The following is a 22030-nucleotide window of genomic DNA, read 5'->3' as shown; positions in this document are numbered from 1 at the left end:
CTATTGCTGGTGATAAAAGGGATGGATATAAGTGAGATACCTTAAAGATGGTAAAGAGTTGAGCTCTCGTAAGGAGTTAATTGTATATGATTAGCTGATGTTTAAGGTAGATGAAACATTAGTAACTTAGCTTAAAGAAAGCCAGTTTAAAAGATATTATAGGTATTAGCTGCCACCAAATAGATTAGCTAAGATGTCTTTAAAGATGTTAAATGGATGTTTCTCACTTTATTTGTAACTGTGGTAGTGAGGAATCTATTTGTCCACTATTAGAAAAATGAAAAGGTTTTGAATTGTCTAGAAATTGTTTAGATTGAACTTATTAATCTTACTTATTCTTCACTTATTCTAGTGAAGAAGAAAGAAGATACTGACTTTCATCCAACTTGGAGATTCTTACCTTTAATATTGGTTAAGAGAAACAGGACTTTGCAAGAAATGGATGGACTGATTTTACGGATGAAGGAGAAGGAAGATAGTGACTTCTATCAAATTCGGAATTGCTTTTTTTTCTTATTGGCTGGAGAAACAGGACTTGGTTTTGATCTAAAGATGTCTTCAAGTTATTATAAATGGATTTGAATATGATTATGGAACGTTAAAAGATATGTAGTAGGGGGCTGACCCAGTAAGTCCGATGTCTGAGTACTGATGTTTTCAGTAGTAGTTTAAAATTTTAATAAAATTTTGTTAAAAAAAAGAAAACCTCATGGACTGTACCAAAAGGCAAAAAGATACGATGCTGGAAGATGAGCCCCTCAGGTCGGAAGGTGTCCAATATGCTACTGGAGAAGAGCACAGGGCTAGTACTAGTAGCGCCAGAAAAAATGAAGCGACTGGGTCAAAGCTGAAAGGACACTCAGTTGCGAATGTATCTGGTGGTGAAAGGAAAGTCTGATGCTGCAAAGATCTATACTCCATAGGATCCTGGAATGTAAGATCCATGAATCTAGGTAAGCTGGACATGGTCAAACAAGAGATTACAAGAATGAACATCGACATCTTAGGAATCAGTGAACTAAAATGGACAGGAATGGGGGAATTTAATTCAGATGACCATCAGGTATACCACTGCAGGCAAGAATCCCTCAGAAGAAATGGAGTAGTCTTCATAGTCAATAAAAGAGTAGGAAAAGCAGTACTGGGATACAATCTCCAAAACGACAGAATGATCTCAGTTCGAATCCAAGGAAAACCATTCAACATCACAGTAGTCCAAGTCTATGCCCCAACCACTGGTGCTGAAGAGGCTGAAGTTGACCGGTTCTGTGAAGGCCTACAACACCTTCTAGAATTAACACCAAAAATGATGTCCTTGTCATCATGGGGGACTGGAATGCTAAAGCAGGAAGACAAAAGATAAGTGGAATAACAGGCATTACATTACCATCCCAAAGAGGGGAATGCCAAAGAATGTTCAAACTACCATACCATTGCTCTCCTTTCACATGCTAGCAAAGTTATACTCAAAATTCTACAAGCTAGGCTCCAGCAGTATGTGGACTGAGAACTACCAGAAGTACAGGCAGGATTTCGAAGAGGAAGAGGAACTAGAGATCAAATTGCCAACATATGCTGGATCATGGAGAAAGCGAGGGAGTTCCAGAAAAACATCTACTTCTGCTTCATCGACTATGCTAAAGCCTTTGATTGTGTGGATCACAACAAATGGGGCAAGTTCTTAAAGAGATGGGAGTACCAGACCAGCTTATTGACAAACCTTGAGCAACCTATATGCAGGTCACAAAGCAACAGTGAGAACTGGACATGGAACCACTGATTGGTTCAAAATTGAGAAAGGAGTTTGGCAAGGCTGTATACTGTCACCCTGCCTATTTAACTTATATGCAGAACACATCATGAGAAAGGCGGGGGCTAGATGAATCACCAGTTGGAATTAAGATTGCTGGGAGAAATATCAACAACCTCAGATATGCAGATGATACCACTCTAATGGCAGAAAGTGAAGAGGAACTAAAAAGCCTCTTGATGCGGGTAAAGAAGGAGAGTGCAAAAGTTGGCTTGAAACTCAAGAAAACTAAGATCAAGAAAACTAAGATCATGACATCCGGTCCTCTCACTTCCTGGCAAATAGATGGGGAAGAAATGGAGGCAGTGACAGATTTTATTTTCCTGAGCTCCAAGATCACCGCAGACGGGGACTGCTGCCAAGAAATTAAAAAACGCTTGCTCCTGGGGAGAAGAGCTATGGCAAATCCAGACAGCATACTAAAAAGCAGAGACATCACCCTGCCAACAAAAGTGCGTATAGTCAAGGCTATGGTTTTGCCAGTTGCAATGTATGGCTGTGAAAGCTGGACCATAAGGAAGGCTGAGCGCCGAAGAATTGAGGCCTTTGAATTGTGGTGCTGGAGGAGACTCCTGTGAGTCCCTTGGACTGCAAGGCGATCAAACTGTTCAGTCCTAGAGGAGATCAACCCTGACTGCTCTTTAGAAGGCCAGATACTGAAGATGAAACTCAAATACTTTGGCCACCTAATGAGAAGGAAGGACTCCTGGAGAAGAACCTAATACTGGGAACAAAGATGGCAAAAGAAGAAGGGGATGGCAGAGGATGAGGTAGCTTGATGGAGTCACTGAAGCAGCTGGTGTGAGGTTAAGTGGACTCCAGGGGATGGTGGAGGACAGGAAGGCCTGGAGGAATGTTGTCCATGGGGTTGCAAAGGGTTGGACAAGACTTCGCACAACACTGGTTTAAAACAGAGTTTATCTCAGTGATCCTCCTTGATACAAACTTGCATTCCTAACCCTGTTCTTACATCCAAGGTGGCCAAAATTCCTAAATGGCACCATTATACAAGGTGCAAAGGAGGAGCTGGGGATGAAATAAAAAGTAACAATTTTCTAAAGAAAATGAATAAGAACAGCCTACTCACCGTAGCATTTTTAGCTCTTGAGCTGCCTTCAAGATAATTTCATGCTGCCTTTGACTAAGGACCATTACTCCTCCTAGAGATTGGTCGGAGGCTAGGTTTGGCTCTTCATCCAGCAATTCAGATGAACGTGGTGGTAGGGGTGGTGGATCCAGACGATCCTCTAAAGGTGAAAATCTGTCCATTTCATCTGAAAACCACCTATCCGAAAACCTCTCTCTCTCCCAATCACCCCTGTCAGGTGGGAAATCAGACTGCTCCCTCCATGTATTACATCTTTCGGGATACTCTCGAATTCTGAGCTCCCCCCTATCTCTAGAATCTCTGTCATAGAAATCTCTTTCTCTTTCTCTCTCTTCCAGCCATCGATCTTCACGGTATCTGTCTAAAGGAGGAAGAGGAGGAAGGGGAGGCAAAGGTGGAAGAGGAGGTATGTCCCGATCACAACTTAATGTATCCCTATCCCCCAGTGGTCTTATGTATTCTCTGTCCCAGTCTCTTTCTAATTCATGATCATATACATCCAAGGGTCTTCTGATTCGATCCAGGTCTCTGTCAATCTCCCTTTCTCTACCCACTGGCCTTTCCCAGTCATCCCAAAATGGTTCTCGTCTATCAATATCTGCAGACAAGGGAGGTAAAGGAGGCAAAGGGGGCAGAGGTGAAAGGGGTGGTAATGGGTGACGGTGTGGCAACAAGTCATCTCTCTCATATGGATCAAGAGAATCATCATGATATGGTTCATCAGGCTCAAGCCAGTATCGGTCTCTTTCCCAATCCTCCAGTCGTCTGCGTTCCAGAGGAGGAATATCTCTGTATTCATATGAATGTCCCTCTTCTAGTCCTCCCTCTTCATAAGTCCATTGCTGTCTGAGTGGTTCTTCATGAAATGAAGGTAAATTTTCAATATCACCTCCAAGACCTGCATCACGCCTGTGTAGGTCTCTCTCCCGGCTGCTAGGTCTCCTGACTTGGTCTCTCTCCCGGCTACCAGGGCGTCGATCTGGGCCCCTCTCTCGGCTGCTAGCTCGACGACCTGGGCCCCTGTCCCGGTTACTGACCTGCCGATCCAGTCCCCTCTCCTGACTGTTGGGGTGCCTGATTGTGCTTCTTTCTCGACTACTTGCACGGCCTCTCTCTCTGCTGCCCATGCGAGGACCTGGTACCCCTCTTTCTTGGCTGCTTGAACGTCTACCCAATGCCCTTTCCTGGCTGCCTGACTGACCACTCATCCCAGTTTCCCAGATGCCTCCCTGACCCTCTGGCAGTTTGTCATGGATTCCTGGCCCACAGGTTACATCTCTGCCAGTTATATCTCTGGTTTGACCTCTACCTCTATTTGGAATTCCCCGCCCTCTGACATCATCCAGTCGGCCCCGACCTCTGCCTCTGGTGTCTTCCATTCTACCTTGGCCCCTGCCTCTGCCAGCCGGTCCTTTTGCTTGATTATCTCCTGGCTTAATTGGCCCCCTCTCCCTGCTCTCTAATTTAGATGGTTCCTTGATCTGGTTATTTTCTGAAGAGGCCAATTTATTTTCTGTAGAATTCAAGTCTTTATTTCCTATTATGGGTGAAGGTAGTAATGCTTTCTTCACTCCTGGTTTTGGAAGAAGAGAGGAAACTGGTGTCTGATGTAGACCAGCTGTAGTATGAGCGGATGTTTTTGATGCTTCTGTCTGCAACACAGACTCAGTGGAACTCTGTTTCTTCACTTCTGATACTACCTCTCTGCCCTCTTTTCGGGGCATATTTTGCTGTGCTTTAGGCAGGCTCTTATCTGACTGAACTGGGCAAGGAAGTTTAGTATCTGGTGTAAACTTAGATTTATTTGCCACAGCCTGGCTGCTGGCCATATCAGCAAAAGGTTCTTTAGTTTCTGATTGATGGTTCTGTTGTCCCAGAGAGGCTCTAGGCCCCCGCCACCGTGGTCCACTTCCCTGGGAAGACTGCATTTGTGGTGCACCTGAGAGGGTATAAAATGCTGCTGCTGGCCCTCGAGGGATTGTTCCCTGCTTGCCTGACGATCCATCCATGTGCTGATTTTGAAGCCTTGGCCTTGGACCTTCTAGACGTTGACCGTGGAAATGAGGGCCTCTCTGTCTTGGAGGTTCGAATCTTTCAAAGCCTCTTCCTCGTGGTCCATCAAACCTGTGTGTTAGACAATTGCATTTTATTCAAATAATAGATATAAAATTTTCCTAGCAACCCTATAAGCCCACTAGGGTTGTGTTAGTTGTAACCAAAATTGCCATTGCTCAGCTTAGGGCAATGCTTTAACCTTGTTATGAGAATGGGAAACATCACAGAGAATTCTAGTATACTGCCTTAAACATCATTAACACTGAAATGTAAATTTATCTGTAAATCTGTAAATAAAGATGAGAATGACAGAATATACACCTCTCCAGCAAAAATTAATTCCAATATATTATTGGGATTTTATGTGTTTTAAATTTGGTGTGAATGTTTTGTATGGAAAATTCTTCCTCAATGTTTTTATACTGTGGTGCATTTCAGATTGTGTTTTAATGGATTGTTGTAAATTGCCCAAAGGGCTTCAGCTGTTGGGTGGGACACAAGTTAAATAAAAAAATGAATAAATAAAGTTATTTATTTTTATTTGGATTTATGCAATGCAGGTAGTAATATCAGAGCATGATATGGATGCATTTTCTCCTAGATTCCTCTTCCATGCATAGGTTCCTCACAACAACAGTTTATTTCAGTTCTGGTATGGGTAGAGGAAATTATAAAGAAAATTATGAATACCAGTATTGAAAAATCATGCGGTCCAGACAAATTTCCAACTGAGTGGTATAAAACCATTTCTAGCTCCTTAGTTGTAAATCTACTTGGTTAGTGTTCCTGTATTTTTGAATTGGGCTCACTTTCCACATGATTAAATGATGCACCAACCCAGTAAGGATCACAGTTATTTTATTGAGTCACATCTTTAGTTAATGTTGATATTAAAACAATGAGTGCAATTTTCACCAATGAACTGCTGCACCTTATCACATTCATTGTAAGCCGTCCTGAGATCTTGTGTAATAGGATGGCATACAAAAGCTTTTAACAAACAAACAAACAAACAAACAAACACTGGTTTGACCAGATCAGGTGGGATTTGGTAAATACAGACCTTTGATTACTTGTTAATTGTGTTAAACTCTGATGAACAGAGCAGGCTACCATTGTTTCTTTTGATGCTAGAAAAGACTTTGTCAAAATTGACTGGAAATTTATTTATGTGTCATTGAAAAAATATTTTTTAGAATGTAAAATTATCCTTTAACAGATAACTGGTTACTGTTTATTTTGCAACTCCAGGTGTCCATTCCTGCTTTGAAGCAGTTGAGCAATACATTGGATAAACTGTCCTGTTTATTCAGTTCCAACTGATACCAATTGAAGATACTATTTCTCACAGAATTTTGCCAACTGGCACTTTTGATGGTGCCCAGAATCTATTACTTGCTTTAGAATACTCATTCTTAGAGATATATAGAACTGCCAGGATGTTAATGGGGACTGGCCAGTTTTCACATATAACACCAGTCCTCTACCGGTTACACTGGCTACTAATTGAAGTCCTGGCCCAATTTAAGGTGCTGGTTATGACCCAAAAGCCCTAAATGGCTTGGGTCCAGGATATCTGAAGGAGCGCCTTCTTCCTTATGTGACCTCTTGCCCCTTGAGATCTGAGGCAGAGATCCTCCCTAGGCACCCTCCGTGAAGGAGATTAGGGGGGAGAGTACCCAGAGGAGGGCCTTCTCTGTGGTGGTGCCCCGACTATGGAATACACTCCCCAAAGATGTTTGCCTGTTGCCGACATTATATCCTTTTCGGCAGCAGGCAAATCCCTTTTTATTTTCCTGCTATTTCAATGTTTAATTGATTTTAACTGGGGTTTTAGTATATTAATGGTTGGATGCTGTGGGGTTTGTTTTCTTCTACTTATTTATTGTAAGCAATCCCAAGATGTTCTGTAGGTAATGGGATAGAAAAGCTTTTAATATGTGGTTCCTTTTCCACCACAAATATCTTCGAAAATGGGGCTTTTGGGGTCCCTTGTTAACCATCAGGGCAATTTCCTGTCATGTACTAAATTCTCATCTTATCTGTCTAAATTAGATTTTCCACCATGGTCCTGTCTGGACCCTGTGTTCAAGTGTATGGCATTAGGTTCCTGGCATATTAAAACAAGACAGGATTCTTCCTACTGTTCAGACTGCTTAAGAGGTGTGCTGGACAATAGTGTCCATTACAGGTTAACTTATTTTCACATTCTAAATTGACTTCATGGCAAAATCTGGACTTTAAAATTTGTAAAAACAAGTTTTTGTGGCAGACCTAGATGAGTAAGGTTATATTTACTTTGGATCAATTTGTGGGGGAAAGAAATGAGTTCTGATCTGTGTGTCAAACATGACTGCTGAGTGGCAATACTTAGGAGTGCAACATTTGCTAGAATCTAGGTTTGACCTAGATTCCCAGTTTCCTCAGTTATTGGAAATACTTACTGAGGCTGCTGATCAGTTATATTGACCCATACTCCATGCCTGTAAATATACTATTGATAAATATATATGATATATTAAGTCTAATGGAACAATGGAATAGAGAATTGAAATGCCCAATTTGGTGTAAACAGAGGATTGCTACTTTTCAGTAAATATCCATGGACTTCAGCTAATGTCTTACTCAACAGAAACATGTGTTCCACATGTATTAGATGCTACAATGCCTTGTTAATACAGGTTTGTCTAAGTTGACTAATTGCTGGAGGTGCAATATTGATTATGCTAATACTTCTTCTAATCATATCTTTAGCAGGTTGCAGTAGTTGCCTTTAAGTGGAAATTTGTATTATAACACTCTTTAATATGTTCTTTCAATTTATCTACATGTTCCTTGGAAATTAAATTTTCCTGATTTTCTGTACCATTTTGCTAGCTACGCGTAAAAGACTGATACTACAATACTGGAAAGCTAAAAGTTTGCCTCCTATAATGCAATGAATTAAAGATTTAAACAATACTTTCAATATTTAACTAGATGCTAACCAGGTTCCTATAATGTGCTCTATATGAGGCTACCTTTGAAGAACCTTCAGAGACTTCAGTTGGGTCAGAATGCTGCAGTAAGAGTGCTTGCAGATGCTTATATATGGGATCACATTACACCTATCTGCAAGAGCTGTACTGGTTATCAAAGTGGTTTCCAGTCACAATCCAAAATGTTGATGGATAAGGTCCAGGAAACCTTAAGGACTATGTAATTCAATACCAGCCTGCCTGAACCTGAAGTTATGACAGAGAAACCTTTCTCTATGTTCCAACTATGTTGACAAGCAAAAAGGAAAAGGAGCTTCTCTTTGGCTGAATCTAAATTGCAGAACTATTCAGCCCAAGAGGCTTATTTGGCACCAACTCTTATGATGTTTCACTGTATGGGAAAATGCTTCCAGCTTAAGCAGACATTTGTTTGAACTAATGCTTATCCATTTTCTGTTTTATCTGCTGTATTTGTCTGTGTGGGGTTTTTTTTTGCATGCACGTGTTCACACACACACACACTTTCTGGGTTCTGTCATATTTTATTACTGATCTTCATTGTTGTTAGCTACCCTGAATGGTACATAAGACTGAGATGGACAGCATACAATTTTACATTTTTACATACAATAAAACAAAGCTTCATAAGAAGAAGTAGAAACATGAAGTGCTATAGTGAGGGAGATCTGAGTTCCACCCCATTCAGCCATGAAGCTCAAATTTTGGGTAAATTATGGACTGTCTGCTTAATTTAGTTTATGGGTCCCTTGCTGTGAGGATAAAATGGAGAGGAGGAGAACCTTGTAAGGCTGTCTTGGCTTCTTTGCAAGAAGAAGAAAGGCAGGATATAAATGTGATGCAATTAACAAAAATCCAATAATAATAATTTAAAAGATAAAACCTTGACCTTTCTTTTAATCTCTTTTCATGTAAACAAGACACCTGCAGAACAAGCATTTCTGTTGCTTTGTCAGTGAGCAGTAAAGGAACATTTACTTAGGTAGCCACTTATAGGATTTGGGGGTATTAGATACCTCCTTTTTAACTATTACATTTTTTAACTATATTAACTAAAAATTTTGGGTAAAACGACAGGAACAATAACAGAATTAGACTATTACTGTAGTCTATTCACACCAAAATAACACTTTTGAAAGCTAACACAAGGCTGGGAACCAGTAAATAGCTGCAATGTAGAATCTGGGTGGGGGATGTTAACTATTTCCACAATTACAACTTTTCCACTCTCATATCTTTGCCCGTTCAGCCACCTTTCCCCAGTATGTATGTTTGTTGCCCTGTATGGGAAGGCGGTTAGGGAAAGCAGAGGGAAACAGCAGATGAGGTGGCCGGAGAGAGAATTATTAAGAAGATGCTGCCTACAGACTCTCATATGCAAACAGCTCCCTCACCCAACCATGATGCAGCTATTTAGTGGAGACCATGTTTCCATATTTGGGCTTCTCACAAAATGAGTACTTCTGGCCTGAGATTCTGAACTTCCTCATGTAAGAATTCTAACCTGTGAGCTATTCACAAATATAAGCTGAACCTTCAATATGGGGAAATAAGCATATGTTTATAAATCTTTGAAGAAATTATTCACCATGAATTCCAATTAGATTTTTGTATCAAACTTCAAAACAAAACCAACCACATGAGAGCCAGTGTGGTGTAGTGGTTAAGAGCATGGGACGGGGACTCAGACGATCTGGGCTCTACTCCCCACTCAGCCATGGAGCCAACTGGGTGACTTTGGGCCAGTCACAGACTCTCAGCCCAACCTACCTCACAGAGTTGTTGTTGTGGGGATAAGATGGAGGAGGAGAATGATGTAAGCTGCCTTGAGCCCTTTGTCGGAAAAAGGCAGGATATAAATTGGAAAAAAATGTTACAAAATATTTAGCATGTTTCATTAGCAAGCAGAAATGTATTAAGGATGCATCCCTACTAAAACACAGAAATAACTCTCATAAGCACCAGGCAGAATACATACACGCATCCTCAGGACTAGAAATACATGCTAGGCAAATGAGCAGTGTCATCTTAGTGGCCAAAATGTATGCATGCATTACTTTAATAAATGTTCCATATGTACAATAGGTATTCAGTTAAAAACAAATAACTCTAATCTAGCATCTCTAATTTAAAGGTCTTTCTACTACAAAGTTACATCCAAACATGAGAGAGAGAAAGCCTACCTTGGGCCTCTTGGGCCTTCATAGTAGGATCCTCTGGTCGAATCAGGAAACCCAGCTGGCCTCACCACTCTGTTCTGATAGGTGGTAGTACTGGTGGTGATGGTGGAAGATGCAGATGATGAGGACACTGCAGAATGGGATTTCATTTCAGCAGAAGTTAATTCAGATGAGAGAGCGCCAAATGGCATTGCCTGCTTGCCCAAAGGTACATAAGAACTGCCTTGGTCGGAAGAGCTAGTAGATGAACTCATATTTGAATGATAAGGCAAAGTGGCAGATGTATCAATATTTTTATAAGAAAAAGCAGGGGAAGGGGTGGGAAGAAGAGCTGGTCTAGTTGGCTCAGTGGCCTGGGAACTGGGACCCGAATCATTAACTTTAAATGAAAAGGAAGAGATAGAAGTAGGAGTAGGAAGCAGGGCAGGTCTGGTTGTCTCAGTGGCCTGAGAGGTGATAGAAGAATCAGTACTTTTGTAAGAAAAATGAGTAGGGGTAGGAAGCAGAGCTGGCCTGGCTGTCTCCATGGTTTGTGAAGTGGCAGAAGCCTCTGTTGCTTTAAATGCAAAAGATATAGAGGTAGGGGTAGGCAGCAGACCTGGCCTGGCCATCTCTGTAGTCTGGGAAGTAGGAAGTGACTCAGTAGCATTAAACATAAAAGAACCAGGAGTAGGAAATAGAGCTGGCCTAGTTGTCTCCATGGTCTGGGAGGTGGCAGAAGACTCAGGTGGTTTGTATGCAAAAGAGGTAGGGGTAGGAAGTAGAGCTGGCCTAGCCATCTCCGTGGTTTGGGAAGTGGGAAGTGACTCACTAATTTTAAATTTAAAAGAACTAGGTGCAGGAAACATAACTGGCCTTGTTTCAGTGCCCTGGGTACTCTGAGTAGATTCTTTTGCAACAGGTATTTCAGATGTCTGAGGACCTGAAGAGAATCCAGTGCATGCTGGGGGAAGGGTAGCTGAGGGCAAAGTCGACGGTGCAATGGGCATACCGCTTTGCATTGTTTGAGAATATGAAGAAAACTGGGGTGGCAAAGGTACATTCCCAGTATATTGATTGTTCATGTTTCGGAGCGATTTCACTTTTTCCTGAAGGTGAGTATGAGTGGCTTTCATCTGTCCCTGCCACATCTTCCACTGTTTCTCACACTCATGAAGCTGGTCTTTGTGAGGGTAGGCCTGAATTTGATCTTGCCACTGCTGAAATTCACGTTCCCACTCTTTGTAAAGAGGCTGGAATTGTTTATTCTGATTCTCATAATGCTGTAGTTGCATCTCCACTGACATTGTCTGCCAGAACAAGAAAATAATAATGGAAAGAGTGTAAGCTAGTTTCTTGTAGAACCATCATCTACAGTCACAATGTTTTGCAAGTTAAAATTTCTCTAACATGTTATAATTGCAACACACTGACCTATAAAGCTTGAATGAAACATTCACATTTTCCCGATATAGTAAAATTGTAAATATATAAGAAAAATCATACATGGGAGTCTCGGAACTTGATATTCCTTTTTAAAATTACATTCACAGCCACAAAATATCTATCCTTACCAATATAAAATTAATGCATGTTTTGGTCCTAAACCTATTGTATGACACTGAAACGTGCAAGAAATCTATCTACACAATTTAACTCAGATTATGACATTAGTAAACAAATTATGTTTAGATTCTTCTCAAAAACAAGCTGCTCCCATAACAAAACTTGCTATAACACTAAAACTTAACTTCTGAAGAAAAGAACAAGAAGTTAACATTGACTAGGTGGGCAGATAAATGAGACCACTATAAAGATCTATTAAACAATGCTCATTAGAGCAGCATGACCATTTTATTCCAACAGAAGAAGCTATTACTTAAACCCTCCTTTTAATAACTTACTGGCAAATGTGGTGGCTGCTGTATAATCTGTTGATAGCGTTGTAGCATTTGTTGTAACTGTGAGTGCTTCTGCATTATTCTCTGATACTGGAAACCTACTCGCTGCTGTGGATGTTGCTGCCATTGTGTTGCAGCGGCCTGCAACTGCTGTAATCTCAAACTTTCTTCAGGATCCTCTGGTGGTTCAATGTTCAGCTAAGGGAACAATATCAAATGATAGCAATATCAAATGATAGCAAAAGACAAAGCTGCCTACAGCCTTGAATTCAGAAAATGCTGGTGCTGTTTATTCCCCCTAAATATACAAATAAGTATATACATACATTTGGATCGTGTATTAGGGATTATTGTATTATGGATGCAAATGGGGGCGGGGGGGAGACAGAAGCAGATGCAAAATGCCAGAGAGGCAAAACAACTGCCATTTTCCAAATGAGCTCAGTCTGGAACACATCCACTGTAGGTATTACAAGTAAGTGCAGATAATTTAATGCCATTGTTCTACCAATTGCCACCTATGCCAGTGAGACTTAGAAGTTTACAACAGAAATTACCCAGAAGATCAATGTCTTTCAGCAACATTGCCTTAGAAAGTTATTACGTATCACATACTGGGATCATATTACAAATAAGGAAGTACTACAAAGATGTACCGGAAGACTCTGGATTGATAACAGAATGAAGAATGTGTTTTGCTGGACATGCGCTTCTCATGAGTAAACAACATCTTGCTAAGCTAGCGATTAACTGGATACCACTAGATAGTGGGAGGAGGAGAGGAAGACAAAAAAGAACCTGGTGTCAAACACTCCAAAAAGACCTAAGTGTCAACCTTGAATGGAAGGATAAAGAAATGGTTGCTGCAGATCGAGCACTTGTAGCCCGATGTGCTTTGCACAGAACGTGAAGAAGAAGAATAGATTATAGGTTAAACAGTTCGGACACAGTATAATGAAAACAGTATGCTCTGGGTATGAAACATTTCTTAGTATAGGGTAGAACAGGAGTTTCCAAATTTCTTTCTCTTTGACTATACATTGCTTCTTTAATAAAAATCACCAACAAAGAAATCACTACTCACATAAAAAGAAACAGGCAATTAGCAACAAGTGATGTACTAGTCAGGGGAAGAAATTCTGGTGGTTGTGCTTTTCCATGAATTGTTAAGTAAGAGCTAACAGGAAGACATTATCTGTTGTTGTAGAAGATCTTTTGTAAGAGATGCCCTCTGCACACAACAGCAGTCTCATTTGCAGAAGAGAACCTCTGCATCCAATCCAGGAAAAAGGCTAAACTGGGAATGACAAATGTGAACCATACTGAAGGTCTCAAATATTTATATTTTATTGTTCAGCCCTGGACCTGGAATTTTATTATTATGTTTCATTTATTATATTTATGTCCCACCTTCTCCTTAAAAGGAACTAAAGGCACTTTACGTAATTCTGCTCCTCCTCTCAGAAGTACCCTGAGAGTAGTTAGGACTGAGTGTGTAACATGCCCAAAGTCATTCATGTGAGCTCTATGACTGAGTGGAGACTAGAACCCAGACTGCCTAAGAGCTAGTTCTTAACCATTACACTGGCTCTCAGTGTTGTATATGTTGATCTCTAAGTACAAGTTTCTGTAAAATGAAGGAGAAAATGCAACTTTGGTTCATTCTCCTAAACTTCTTTTTCAGGTCTGGTTGAGAAGTAACAATTTCAGCTTAATAAACTACAGTTTACTATAGTATAAGCATTGGACCACAGAGTCCTCCTTCAAACCAGTTTCTCAGCTACACTGTAATGGGAAATTGTGGTTTAAACTTACTAGGAATGCAAAGTGAGGAGGGAAAGAGGAAGTATATGGGCCTGAAACTCTTTCTCATTTTAATATACTATGAGAAATTGTTAGACTGGCCCTTGGGGAGTGTAAACCAACCTCTAAGTAAAACTAATTGAGATCAAATCAACCTAGTTGAAGGGCTTTTTGAAGCATGCTAAATTTTGAACAGCAATACATACTATCGCAATGGACTATAAACCACTGCTCTTTAGTAATTGCAACGTTTGAAATCAAAGAATAAAATACATTACTGCAGAATAATGCTGATTACAATAAAAACAGGAAAATCACAAGCAACTGTGAAGAATACAGTGGTACCTCAGTTCACAAACTTAATTTGTTCCACAATTTTGGTCGCGAACTGAATTGGTTGCGAACCAAGTCAAATTTCCCCATAAGGTTCTATGTAAATAAGGTTAATCCATTCTGAACTATAAATTTATGGTTAAGTACAGCAAATAAAAGTTTTAAATAAATCAATAAATAAACATTTTTTTAAAACCACAAAAATATGAGCCATGTCCCCAGCTGTGGGCCAAGCCGCGACCACCTTGCTGAGCCTGGGGGTGGATGGGCCGAGGCGGAGCGGGGCCATGGCTCCCACACCTCCGCTGCAGCCGTCTAAGGGTAAGCCGCTGCTGCCGAGTGGCCACCATGCTTCTGAATAGGTATCCTTCTGAACAGGCTAGCGGGATTGGGAGTTGGAGGCACCACGTGGCTGTGGTTCCGCTCCTATCTCAATGGCCGATTTCAGAGGGTGGTGCTGGGGGACTATGGCTCTGCGCCATGGCAGTTATGCCAGGGAGTTCTGCAGGGGTCCATTTTGTCCCCTTTGCTATTTAACGTCTACATGAAACCGCTGGGAGAGGTCATCAGGAGGTGCGGGCTGCAGAATCATCAGTACGCTGATGATACCCAGCTCTACCTCTCGTTTTCCACCAATCCAGGTGAGGCAGTGGCTGTGCTGAACCGGTGCCTGGCCGAGGTAATGGGCTGGATGAGGGCCAATAAACTGAAGCTCAATCCAGACAAGATGCAGGTCCTGTTGGTGGGTGGCTTGGGCCTCGGGATGGGGGACTTGGGCCTTGTCCTAAATGGGGTTGCACTCCCTCTGAGGGACAGGGTTCGCAGCTTAGGAGTGCTCCTCGACCCTGAGCCGTCTCTAGAAGCTCAGGTGATGGCAGTGGTGAGGAGCGCCTTCCTTCAGCTTCGGCTGATACATCAGCTGCGTCCCTTCCTGGAGAACGACTGCCTGGCGACAGTGACACACGTGCTGGTAACTTCCCAATTAGATTTCTGTAACACGCTCTACGTGGGGCTACCCTTGAAGACGGTCCAGATACTTCAATTGGTGCAGAATAGAGCGGCCAGGTTGCTGACGGGGACTGGGCGTTGTTCTCATATAACCCCAGTTCTCTGTCAGCTCCACTGGCTCCTGATTGAAGTCCGGGCCCAATTCAAGGTGTTGGTTATTACCTATAAAGCCCTAAACAGCTTGGGACCTGGATATCTAAAGGAACACTCACGTCCATATATGCCCTCCCGCCCCTTGAGATCGGCAACAGATGCCCTTCCCCGGGAACCCTCTGTGAATGATATTAGGAGGGTGAGTACCGGGAGGAGGGCGAGTACCCAGAGGAGGGCTTTCTCTGTGGTGGCGCCCCATCTATGGAATGCGCTCCCCAGAGAGGTCCGCCTGGCGCTGTCGTTATTTGTTTTTCGGCACCAGGCTAAGACCTTTTTATTTAAAACTTATTTTAATTGTTAAATTATTTGAATTAATAGGATTTTAAATTTGTAGCCGAGAATGCACCGGGGGGTTTTAAACAATTTTTTAAATTGTTATATTGTTATTATTTATGTATTTATGTATCCTTTGTGAGTCGCCCCGGGGCTTTGTTGAGATGGGGGCGGCATAGAAATGTTTTAAATAAATAAATAAATAAATAAATAAATAAATAAATAAATGCTTCTTCCCTCCGTGGCGGGGAGAGGCAGGAGGCGCCCCACTTGGCCGGCCGCGGCCCTATTCCTTGCCTAGGCCTGCAGAAAGCAGCCCTTACCTCCCTCCTCGCGGCCCTCTCTCAGCCCAGGGAGCTGTCCCACTCCTGCTTCTCCAGCCTCCAACTCCTGCTCTCCCTCCCGGAGCTGCGCCTGTGAGGAGAACCTTCCTCCAGCTCGGAAGCAGGACGGCAGGAGGAGCCGGAAAGGCCTCGACCGAGGTGAGCATGACCTCATGGCCCCCCTTCGTGGTGTGTGGGGAGAAGTTTCTTGTTTGGAGTGTTCATGGGGGGAAGATTGCCGCAATTGTGTTCATGCAGGAACACAGCCACAAGCGTAGTCACCTGATGCAGAGTTTGCGAACGGAGGCAAAATTTTGCCAACATTTCTGTTCACAAACCGAAGTGGTCATGAACAGAAGCGTTTGTGAACCGAGGTACCACTGTACCTAAAAGAAACATTTAGGTTAACCATGTGCTTTAAACCCATACTTATCATGCTAATGAAAATTAAACTCTTTAACATAGCTAAATACTTCCCCCATATCCAAATTTAGGTAAATGCTGGCACAAACTTCTTTTACATATAATGGTAAGCAGGATTTCTGCAAACTCTGGTTTACTGTGAATGAGTTAGGAACTGGTACAATTAGCCCATTCACACTCATTTTGTTCATCCTGCTAGCACAAATAGGCTAACAAACAAGAAATGGTCTAGAATTACACTGAAACCCAGGCTCCTGGTTTATTGCTCTCAAGCAAAACCAGATTTTATAAGCCAAGAACAAACCCATCACTCTTGGAACATGCCATTTATGTTCTTCCATATGTCCCCCAAGGAGGTAAGGGGAATGACAAATAGAAGAGGGGCCTATTCAGTGGTTGTACACTACCTGTAGAATAGCCTTCCAAGAGTAGTTTGCCTGGTGCCTTCATTGCAATCTTTTTGACATGAGGCAAAAAAAAAAAAGTACCAATAGTAAAAAGTACTATTTTAATAACTGATCTTTACTGTATATAATTTTTAAAAATGATTTTTTGTGTAATTTTAATTTAGTTTTATTTCATCAGGCTTTAACACTTAGCTGTTATAGTGCTGCTACATTGTTGTTATATTGTATATTGCTATTTTTATTTTGTTATTATTAGTATTTCATTGTTTGTACTTAATTATTTATACAACAACTATTATAATATGTGTTATTTACTGTGCTATAAATTGCCTAAACAGTTCTATGGGACTATTGGTATGGCATACAAGCTTAATAATAAATTAATTAATTAATTTAGTGATTGATGAATAGTTTACGCATTGATGAACTTAAGAATTTCTCTTTATAACAACTGCCCTTGAAAACAGGGCATTGTTTTGCATTATTAGTAATTAAATTGAAACAGCACAAATAACAAAACAATCTTGCCAGAACTTTTAAAAATGATCCCAGGTACAGTGTATGCCTCATGCTAAGAGCACAAAAAAGAAGAAAAATAAACTTATTCACAAAATCTCTATGGATTAAGGATACCAGATAAAAAGAATAAGACAGCATACTATCACTCTCCTACCTAAAACTTTGATGATGATCTTGAAATACCAAACTAATTCAAGTTAGTAAGGAAACTGAAAAATTAAAACAGAATACTAAGCGCTGACTTCAACCAGCATCAAGCTGAATACATACAATTAAAATCAGAACACAGAGCCAAAATTTCTAGGTGCAATAGTCTAGGTCATGGGTCCTCAAACTACAGCCCAGGGGCTGCATCCGGCCCGCCATGGCCATTTATCTGGCCCGCCTCAGAGGTTTTCAACATGCCATGTGCAGGTAGGTGGCAGCTTGCTCGTGAGGAGATCGTTTTGGACTCACTCGGAGAAAACGATCTCCAAGCAAGCAAGCCGCTGCATTGTGGCGCGTGCCCGTCCCTGCCTTGCCTCCCCTTGCTGCACGCACCCCCCACGCTGGCACCACCATTCTGGCCCACGCCCTGCAACGGCACCTTTCAACTGGCCCCCTGGTGAAAAATTTTGAGGACCCCTAGCCTAGGTTCTAAAGTGCCTTTTTGTGAGTGGAAACACCTTTGATCCAAAGTAGCTCCCACAAATATAAGTTGAAGGAGGCACTTTTTGTTGATTTTTCCTGCTCCTATGCATGCCCCTTCATAAGCTCACTGAAGGAATGTCAGAGTGTGGGGGGTGCCCCAGAATTTTAGGTTTTGCTTATATAATATTAAGGATTAATTGTCTTATTGTGACTAGAAAAGCTAAATATGAAACCTATAAAAGCAGAGATGACCCATGACTGTTGCCAGGTAGTGTCTGGGAAGATACAAACATTGTAGAACTCCTTAGAAACAAGCGAGCACAATACTAACAAATTCAACATACACAAGATTATCAAGTTACGTATATGGCCAACCAATTCAGCATAGTCTTACTCATCCTTGAAAGGAAAGCTCCAAAAAATAAGAGGATTTTTTAAAATAAAGAGTGCAAATTCTCGCAAACCAAATGTAAAGTGATTGGGAACAAAAGAATGAGTTTGAGAAAAATAGATGATGGAAGTTAATAAAATAAGCAGTTGTGAGATCTACAACAAAATGTTGCACTGTGGAATGCTTCCAAGGTTTCAAATAGCCATTTTCCAGGATAGTGCACTCCATCTCACATCCCTAGTTTCCCAGGTTTTTTTTTTAAAACCCAGATACCATTCTATGGTAACTGAAAAGCCTCAGGCTTCACTGGGCTGAAGGGGGTGGGGAGTTACCTATTTCTACAACCACTGAGGTTCCACTAAGGATGAACTCTCCCACTTGTTCTTAAAGGTCCTATTTTGGCTTCAATCCCGCCAGCACGAACCAATTGAGTTTGCTATCTGAGGGAGTGATTTCTTTAAATATAACAGATGCAGGAAACTAGTCAAGGGTGTCCTCTAGGTGCTTTAGATTATAACTCCTAGAATTCCTAACCATTCATGGTGATAAAGTCCAAATCAGCTAGAAGGGGCCAGGTTGGAATGGATGCACTAGATAATAAAGATGTCAAAAGAATATTGATGGATTAAAGGGAAACCAAGTAAAGCTAACTTATTTGTACAATAGTTACAGATCTTGTTCTGTGTGTCTGCTTTGGAAGAACTAAGTAATAAAGACTGTCATGTTAAAAGTAAATGAAAATCATCATAGTAGAAGCAAAAATCATTATACAAGTTTCTAATTGTCTCTTCTTTAAAATGTATTCTGGTTCAGGAAAGAATTCAGAGGATGAGGAAGCTTCATAAAGCAGGAGGCATCCTGGACCTGGCTTCCAAGTCAGAAGATGTGGCGCTACCAAATGCCTTGGACCCAGAAGGCACCCCACCAATGCAATCCTTATTGGTTCTACACTGTAGGAGCACCAGGTGTAGAGTGCTCTTCAGAGGAGACCAAGTTAACAACAAGTCTTCAAAAGGTCTCAGAGTGTTGCCAAAACAACAGGTCTTCTTATGTGTTGTGACCTAGACATCCTCTCTTCACACATTCAAAACCACCAATCTTTCTTTACCTGCAAACCCAGGTAGTAAGGGTTAGTTGAAGGTTAGACAACCCTCAAATAACCTTGAAAAATACCATGGGTTGCATTATAGCTGTTTAGCCATCAACCACAGCTGTCTGCATTCAAATATGACAAGCCAAAAGCCAGGGAGATATGGTATCTATAGGTATTCTACATGCTAGAACAACTCATGCAGGTAAATTAACCCATGGTGGGCTGTTCTGTGGTGCAAACTAGGTCAGTATATCTCTGGGAATGAGATGCTTGCCAGCAAGGCTGTCTGTTCTCATTGTTACCTACTTGAGAAAACTATGGGCAACAAAGTTCTTGACTTATATGTATAATTTAATATACAGCAAGCCACCCAATGATGGTAATGCCTGATCTCAAAATGGGGTCATGTTTGCTTCAAGAGGTCAGAAAAGATGTGTAATATGACTTGGCCCTGATAGCAAAGTCAATATAAAATTGCAAAGGAATTATACCATGTAACGTGGTACAATCTTTGGGTTTTTCAAATCTTAAGAAATGAAAATACCTAAACCAAGTTTGAACTGCAATACCAGCTTTAAATGTTTCTAGTCCACAGAGAGACATCCTTGAGTGCACACAGTATCTCCACATAGCAGCCTTACTCCACAAAGTGAAGGCCAGATTTTGAAGCCAAAATGGTCAGACTGTCAACTGAAAAACTGTGGGTGGATTATTTAAATTTATCTCCTCACATTCTTGATTTACATTCTGGATTTACATTCCTGCAATGAATCAGCATGAGAAGAAGGCAGAATACAAGACCTGAAGCTTTTCAAGCCTGCAGTAAAGCAGTGTAAATGTCAACTAATCTGCAAATGGTTCTCATTAATCACCCTTGTGTTCTAAGGCTACTATGGCACAGACTGACATTTTTCTACATGCCTTCCACTTGTAACAGATAATCTGAAATAAGCAAGAGAGGGAAACAAATCCCTATGAACACAATACAAAGTGGCACCTCTGCGCATAGCATACCTTGGGCTCAACAGATGACGAAGGAAGGTTACCATCTTTGGGCTTTGGTAATTGGGGTTCATACTGCTGAGAAAGGTCATCGGAAACAGATGTTTCTCTTTCTTCTTTCCTTTGCTCAGGAGCATCATTTGTAACTCCTAAAACTGAGGGTGGCTGCTGACCCTGAGCATGTGCTTTTGCCCTTTGCTGCAGAGTAAGCAGATGCTGTTGATACCAATACTGCTGCTGCTCCTGTAACAACAACAAAAGGTAGGAAGAATAGTAGTATCTGAGCTTATGAGAGCCTATCTTAGAAGCAATCTACGTTAAATCACTGAAAATTGAGAATGAAAATAGAACATTTTTCCAGGACATTTGAAAACAATTTCAACCTACCTACTTCAGAAAAAAACTATTTCCATTATGACAAATATCAAAAATGAAAATTTAAGTAGCAGGTTTCATCAGGATGTTAATTATACAAACGAATGGTAATTGGTAGCTTTTTATTTGGCATACTCAAATCTCTTATTTTTGCTTTTTCCCTTATTGTACATTTGTTTGTACTTTATTTTGTTTCATTATGATTGCGTTGTTTAAAGTTTGATTAAAATTGTTCCAAGGAACAGTATTATAGAAAGGCAACAAAAAGCTCGCGCGCTCTCTCTCTCTCTCTCTCTCTCTCTCTCTCACACACACACACACACAGACAGACAGACAGACAGACACACAGAATTTATAAATGTAAAGTGCAAACATAAATGAAAATACATTGAGATGTCTGATTTTAATATTGGTGTTTGTTTAGTTATCTATTCTGTAACCTCCTTGGGTACCACTTTAGAAGAGAATTTAGCATATATAGTTGAAGTAAGTAAATAACAGAGCAATCCTATAGCCCCTAGACTTGGAGTGCCCTCCCTGTCTCTTGCAGCCGATGTGGAAATAACCAACTGCTTCTCAAAAGTTTCAAAAACAACTACAAAGAAAGGCCTTAGTAGGTATTCTAGGGTGTGTGAAGAGGGAGAGATCAGTGGCATCAAGTTATATGGTAATCCTGGCAGCACCTCAGCCTCCTTCATTCATACTCTAAAACACTGCAGTTAAGCTAGCCAAAATCAGCTGTCTACATGCCTTGCTGGGTTGGTGGGGTGTGAAAAAGTTCTTTATCTCCATACTCCCTTGACTGTGCATTGTTGTTATGTCAAATTGTCTCCAATCCTTTGATGAGCCTATGAAAGGCCCCCCAAATGTCATCTCCTTCATAGCCCTGTTCAGCTCCTGGAAGTCAAGGCTTTGGCTTACTTTATAGATTCAATCCATCTCCTACTTGGTCTTCCTTTTCTTCTTCTGACTTCAACTCCCCCTAGCATGATTGTTTTCTCCAGTGAGCCTTGCCTTCTCATGAACAGTCTCTGTTTTGTCATTTTTGCTCCTCAGGAAAACTCTGGCTTGATTTGATCTAGGACCACTTGTTCACATTTCTGCTGGTCCAGGGTATTTGCAAAGCTCACTCCAACACCATGTTTTGAACACATCAAACACCATCAGCTTTCTTTACTGTCCCAACATTCATATCCAAATACAGTGATTGGGAATACAATAGTGTGATTGATCTTGGTCTCCAGTGAAACATCCTTACAATTGAAAAA

General features: G+C 41.1%; 1 protein-coding gene across 4 annotated transcripts in view; it reads right to left on the bottom strand.

Moving 5' to 3' along the window:
• Positions 1-22030, bottom strand: part of YLPM1 (YLP motif containing 1) — a 68872-nt gene that overhangs the window by 37303 nt on the left and 9539 nt on the right. For 3 of the 4 annotated variants that reach the window (XR_006415298.1, XM_044435983.1, XM_044435984.1), the window contains exons 2-5: positions 20400-20630; positions 12033-12227; positions 10153-11438; positions 2898-5042 (exon numbers count right to left, since the gene is read on the bottom strand). Coding sequence is in view for 3 of the 4 variants with exons in the window: in XM_044435983.1 (XP_044291918.1) it covers positions 2898-5042; positions 10153-11438; positions 12033-12227; positions 20400-20630 (3857 nt within the window). In the remaining variant the exon portion in view is untranslated. The remainder of the gene's footprint in view (positions 1-2897; positions 5043-10152; positions 11439-12032; positions 12228-20399; positions 20631-22030) is intronic. The other variant, XM_044435985.1, reaches the window with a different exon arrangement.

This window comes from Varanus komodoensis, unplaced genomic scaffold, assembly GCF_004798865.1.
Source record: "Varanus komodoensis strain SLA01 unplaced genomic scaffold, ASM479886v1 scaffold3, whole genome shotgun sequence".
In the NCBI taxonomy this organism is placed as follows: domain Eukaryota; kingdom Metazoa; phylum Chordata; class Lepidosauria; order Squamata; family Varanidae; genus Varanus; species Varanus komodoensis.
Note: the sequence above shows the minus strand (reverse complement) of the source record. Positions and strands in the feature narration are given on the sequence as shown.